The sequence below is a fragment of the Chlorocebus sabaeus genome, chromosome 14 (assembly GCF_047675955.1).
Source record: "Chlorocebus sabaeus isolate Y175 chromosome 14, mChlSab1.0.hap1, whole genome shotgun sequence".
Classification (NCBI taxonomy): domain Eukaryota; kingdom Metazoa; phylum Chordata; class Mammalia; order Primates; family Cercopithecidae; genus Chlorocebus; species Chlorocebus sabaeus.
In genome coordinates this window covers 46860905-46866904 of record NC_132917.1, presented here as the reverse complement: position 1 = coordinate 46866904, position 6000 = coordinate 46860905, and the positions used below count along the sequence as shown (strand labels likewise).

Below are 6000 nucleotides of genomic sequence, written 5' to 3'. Positions count from 1 at the left end.
CTGCTTCCCCTCCGAGGGTCTCTTTATTTAACCTGTAAAGTCACTGTCAGCAACTTGGCTTGGCCCTCTGCTGCTTCCAACAAGGAACTGCTTAAAAGTCAGGAAATGCATTGGGTGCCTTTCCTAGTACCAAAAATTGACTATAACTCTTTGGGCACCCTGAGATAAATCAACAGCATTTGCTTTTTCTTTACTTTTCTAACATAATTCCAGAAAAAAATAGATCTCTATTTTTTTTTTATATATATATATATAAAAACTATATTTATATACACACATACATAGAGATCCTTCAACCATGAAGAGGCAAAGGATCCAGCGTCCTCTGGGGTGCCCCTTGGCCTGCCGCAGGAAAGCCAGGAGGCACCAGCTGTCTTGGGAATCATCTCGGGACATGCAGTGCTGAGCTAGTGTGCCATGGATGGGGGGTCTCCAACAGCCCTCTCCCTCCGAGGAAGGTGGAGCTATGACAAACCAGGGCAGCCCTCACCTGAGCTTTCTACACATCCTGAAATGTAAGCTGTACCTGATGGAGCTTTGAAACTAAAACCCAAAGTGCAGATACAAAAGGATTCCCTGATAAGCCTGGGGGACTGACTCCTTGGGGAAGAGTTCCAAGAGCGTCATGCAGCAGGGGCCGGGGGAGCCAGCAGGGAGGACATACACCCACAGCCCCCAGGCCCGGAAAAAGGTGTCATGGACACAGAGGCCTGCTCAGTCACAGGAGAAAGGCTGGGCTCTGTCCCCTCCTCAGGTCTCCCTCAGGCAGGGCAACCCAAAAGGCTAGGGTGAGGCTCAAATCAAGGCAAAAAAGGGCTGTGGGTGGTGAGAGGTACTGGGGACAGTCCTAGAAATTGCCCGCCTCCATGTTATTGGCCCTGGAGGGACCTGCATGGTAGCGTAAGACCTGCAGGAGTAATGTGTTGACTCAGGGTATTAGAAAGGACTGGATCTAGCAACCACAGGATCTAAAGCCGACGGAGGCTGCTTGGGCTGGAACACATTTCCAGGGAGATGGGGTGGGTGGAAATGGAAGCGTAAGGGCCAGTGCTCAGTACCCCCTGGCTAGACCCCAGAGGCCCCAAAGGCACTTGGTAGCAGAGGGAAAGAGCACAGTGGGGCCCAGCTGGTCTCAGGGGGCAAAGAGGGGCAACGTGGGCATCATCTGCTAACTCCAAGTCTGGGAAGGGAACCCAGAAATCCCATCGTCTTCCCACTTGCCCAGTTTCTTCACGTCGTGACTGCCCTGGGCAAGACCTGAGAGGGATCCAGAAGTCTGTGCTGTGCTGAGAGTGGGGAGTGAGATCCCCAGACCCCCAACCAGAGGCATGGGTGAGGGTGAAGGACAATTGTGAGGCTCCCCCCTGCCCAGCTCTTGGGGTGCAAGTCTGGTCACCACAAAACTCTGCAAAAAGGCACTTAGGGTTCAAGTCAGACTGTTTCCCAAGGCACCAACAAAGAAATCCAGGAAGACCCTCTTGGCCGAGCCAGGAGAACGAGGGCTGCAGCTGCGGAGGCGTTCACTAAAGATGGATTTCCCTGAGGCCCCGCACCTGATGCCACTGTCGCCCCACACTGACTGCTGCCTCTCCCTCTGGCCGGCCCTCCCTCCCTGTGGCTGCAGTGTCATCACAGCTCTCTGGGGATGATGGAGAAGGGGAGCACAGGGCTGCTGGCCTCCAGCTCCAGGGCAGTGAGGAAGCAGTCGACGGCGGCCTCGTTCTGGCCCTGGGCCTGCAGCACCTCACCCAGGCCCTGCCACGCCTCGTGGCACGTGCTCTGCCTCTCCACGGCATCTCGAAGCACCTTCTGGGCCAGGCTCTTGTGGCCAAGCCGACTCAGCATCAGACCCTGTGGACCAAGTACAGGGCAGGGTGAGTAGGGGTGTCCCATGGCACAGGCATCTTGGCAACTGGGCCAAGCACAGGTGCACGGGTGGCAGCAGCCATCAGTTCGAGAGGCTCCCTGCGTCTCTGGCTTCGGCAGTCAAGTGACTGTGCCTTTCCCCATGTAAATCCTACCTGCCCCTGCCCAACCCCTGCTTTAACCCCAGCCTCCTGGGAAACCCACTGCAGGAGCTCTGTTCCTGCCGGTCCCGAGGAATTGGCTTTCAAGTCACCAGACCTGGCTGTGTCACCTCGTTTGGGGGATCCTGGGCAAATCCCAGCTCTCTGGCCCTCAGTTTCCTCATCTGTAAATGGGAAAATCACAGCATCTCTCTCGAGGGCGGGGTGAGGCTGAAAGGAGTCAGGAGGTGTAAAGCTCTGAGAAGTGTCTGGCAGGAGTGTGTTCTACTCAGTGGGACTATGCCTCTCAGTCCTTCCTGCGGCCCGGAGCTGCCCTTCACCCCAGGGATGCACAGAGACTGAGGAGGACGCATTACGGGGCTTCATCACTGTCACCGGGGAGGAAAAGCTCAAGCATGTGTGCGTGTGTGGTGGCTCCTCAGGAGAGGGTCACAGGAGGAGAGTCAGATGGCGGGGGACAGGGTGCTGGGTGAATGGGGCACTGGGTGAACAGGCTGGATTGGCTGAAAGATGAAAGGCCCTGGGGGGTCTGGGTCAGGCGCAGGGAAGCCTGGCCCTGCTGTTTGGCTCAAACAACCCTGTTACCAAAGAGATAGAGGAACTAACAGGAATCGTCATAAGAGGCTGGGAAGTGAAACTGGCACCCTGTCCCCTCTACATCCTCTTTTACCCACGCTGGGAAGTGGGTAGCGAGGACAGGGTAGTGAGCGGAGGCAGAGGGGCAGGGCCCCCTTTCAGCAGAAAGGCTGCTTCGCGCCGTCCCACTGATCCCTGTTTCAGCCCTGAGGGTGGCATGAGATGGTCCCTCGGGGGGACCGTTCTCTTGTTAAAAGACTGGAGGTAAAACCCACCACCGACTTCCTGGACAGGTGGGGGCCGCAGTGGGGGTGGGGAGCTGCCTTCTATGTGCCTGGAGCCCCCTCTCCAGTGCCCGCCCACTGATGGCCATGTACATTTTTAGCTGGAACATTTTCCTCCTCAGCGAGCTCCCCAGAGTAGGCCCTCTGTTGCTATGGAGACGCGCTGGGGAAGATGCGCATGCCTGGTTTCATCAAGTCCTCAGAGAGCTTGGAACACAACCAATTCGGCGGGAGTGAAAGATGGCGCTCAGGAAGCCCTAGGAAAAGCCTCTCCCTCTCCATAGGTGCTGGCTGGAGATCTTGTGGCCAGGGGGCGGGGGAGGAAGAGGCTGTCCTCACAGAGCCTCTGTTAGCCCTGGGCAACGCCGTACCAAGGAACCACACACATGGATGAGGCGTGCAGAGGCCAGGGGAGGACAGGGTGGCTGCGGGCGGGGTGGAGCCTCAGGCAGGGTCTTCCGCTCTCGCCAGATGGGAGTGGTGCTGACTCAGGGCTGCCTGGGACCAAGGGTAGTGGCCAGGCTGGCCAGCAGGGCACCGGGCCTAGCTGTTCTGCCCACACGGCCCAAGGGCCAGACCCCAGCAGCTCACAATGGAACAGGGCCCACAGGGAGGAGGGAAGGAAGGCCAGCCGACGGCTGCCAGACACAAAATTGAGCACCAAAAATGAAGGGTTTGAGCCCTGTGAGTTCTGCCCAGGAGGGAGCAACACAGGACAGAAGGGAAAGGCCAGCAGGCCTCTCAGGGAGGGGCAGGCCCGGAGCGGCTTCCACACGTTAAGTTTTCTGTATTAAGCTTCCACATGGGATTTTGTTTGAAAAAAGGGCTCAACTGCTAAAAACAGGTTTGAAAACCCCTGATATCAAGAAGTATGTGGGTGTCTGGGAAGGGGCCAGATGTGTCTGCAGGCTGGTGTGTGTGTGTATGTGTATTTTATTCTCAGTTTGGGAGGTTTGCAGTAACTTCCTCTGTGTGTCTGTAGAGAGGAAAAAGCTCAGGGCTTGGTGGCCGGAAGCCCTGGCCAGGTTGGAATCCCGGCTCTGCCACTGACAAGCGCTGTGACCGTGGACAAATGGCCAGCTTTCTCTGAGTTGTGGTTTCCTCATCTGTAAAACAAGCAATGAACAGTCCCTCCTCGTGGGGCTCTTGTGAGGAGTCTGCAATGATGAGTTGGAAAAATCACCGCAGGGGCAGACAGCAAACAGCAGCACCTCCAAGATGAGCAGAGGGTCCTTCTGGGCGGGGAGCAGGTGGATGGCTGATCTCTTTAGAAGCTGGGAGAGGGCATGGCTCTCTGTGGGGGAGGACTGTAGGCTAGGGTGGGTTGGCTCATGTCCCCCCACCCTGGGGTGTTGACTTTAGAGCCTGAAAGGAGACACCGGGCTGGGGTCAGGCTGGGGCCCAGAGGCCCAGGGCCTGTAACAGGATCTTCTGCCACCTGCCCCTGACACCAGCCGAGTTCATGTTTGGTAGCAACTCAGCGCTGTTTGCTGCCTGACAACTGGGCAAGACAGCCCCAGGATGATGCGAGGTCTCACCGACTCTGCCCTGAGCCCAGCGCTGCATCTAGGGCCTGCAGACAATCCTCTTGGCACCTCGACCCTCCCAGAGAACAGGCCTCCAGAGAGATGGTAGGAACAAGAACTGGCATCTCAATTGCATGCAAATGTCCCAAGTGAATCCCCCATCCCCCATCCCCCATCCTGGTGAGGGGGTGCCCCACGCTGAGAGAGGAGACCAGATCTGCTGAGAGGCTCCCAGTTTTGACCTTCCCTTGGGAGATGCCATAGCTGTGCTGGCAGCCCACAGGGATTTGAAAGTTGTTTATGGTGATCAGACACCATAACTCCAAGGGGGCGCTTTGGGCTGGTTATAGCCACAAACATGGTTCCAGGGAGGTGCAGGGCTCTGGGGGAAGTCCCCAGAAATTCCCACCTCAGGACCCTCCTTCTTCTCTCCCTTCCTGATCTCAGGGAGTGGGGATGTGTGGCCACATCTCAAGTGCTCGAGACCCTGCTCTCCCAGGAAGCCTTCCCTGAGGACGGAGTTCCTCCTGACCACACAACCGCCTCAACGTCATGCTTAGTTACTGTGGAGCTCATGGATGCGATCCCTGTCCTGCCCCTCCCGAGGCTGAGAGGGATAGAGCCCCTGCCTCCTGCCTGCTTTGTTATTCCCCAAAGGACAGCAGCTCAACAGGGCTCAGAGCTCAGGATGTAGCCCAAACACAGAGCCAGGGAACCCAGAGGCACCCCACACTTACAGATGTGGGCCTCCGACCAGGGATGCTGCCCACATGGAGCTTGGCAAGCCTTACCTCTTACGGCCACGAAGGTGCAGAACCTAAGGGGCCCAGGGTCTTGCTGGTCTGGGCTCACACTCAGTGAGGAGCCTCCCTGTGGGACCCAGGTCCTTTGCAGAGGCAGTGTGTGGCCAGGGGCTGTGGCCTGGGAGTGGACGAGGGAAAGGGCCTTGCCTTTTCAGAATCCAGTGCACACCATCCCACCCCGTAAGTTCAGTGCCTGATGATGCCCACCAAGGGCGGAGCAGTACAGAGGTCTAGGGGTGCGCATGCCTCTTCTTCTTTTGAGGGGGGCCTGCCCTGGGAAGCAGCCTTGGCGCTAGGCCAGCTGTGGGCCAGGCTGAGCCCTCCTTCCCCACCCCTGCCCTCAAGTATTTATAGAAGTTATTTTGGGAATTTTCTCTCTGAGCTCAAAGCACATTCCTGGGATTCTGTAACAGCCTTTCCAGCTGGGAAGCCAGGAATCAGCTGGAAGCTGCAGGAGCCTTCTGGTCCCTGGAGCCTGCCTTTGGGGACACCAGGGCTGCTGGGAGGAGCCTGCTCTACAGGAAGGGCCCTCCCTCTCGCCACCCTGGAACATGGACACACCCTTCCAGGGAGGCCCGCATTCCAGCCCAGCTCCGGGCTCTCTGGCATTCTGGGTTCTCTCAGGTGTGTCAGCCTCAACCTGTCCAACCAGACCTGGAACGGGAAGGAGGGAGGCACCTCTCCAGGCTGAGAACCTCCCACTCCCATCACCACCGCCTTCCTGGAGCCAGGGCAGCTCCAAAGCCACAGGGTCCCACTTCCCTGATGTGGGAAGGGGAGCAAA

General features: G+C 57.6%; 1 protein-coding gene across 8 annotated transcripts in view; it reads right to left on the bottom strand.

Annotated features, from left to right (window-relative positions):
- TTC7A (tetratricopeptide repeat domain 7A) overlaps nt 1–6000 on the bottom strand; it is a 157175-nt gene continuing 151175 nt past the window's right edge. For all 8 annotated transcript variants that reach the window (XM_038006895.2, XM_073022952.1, XM_073022951.1 and 5 more), the window contains one exon: nt 1–1851. In XM_038006895.2, the coding sequence (XP_037862823.2) occupies nt 1630–1851 (222 nt within the window). In that variant the 3' untranslated portion in view covers nt 1–1629. The remainder of the gene's footprint in view (nt 1852–6000) is intronic.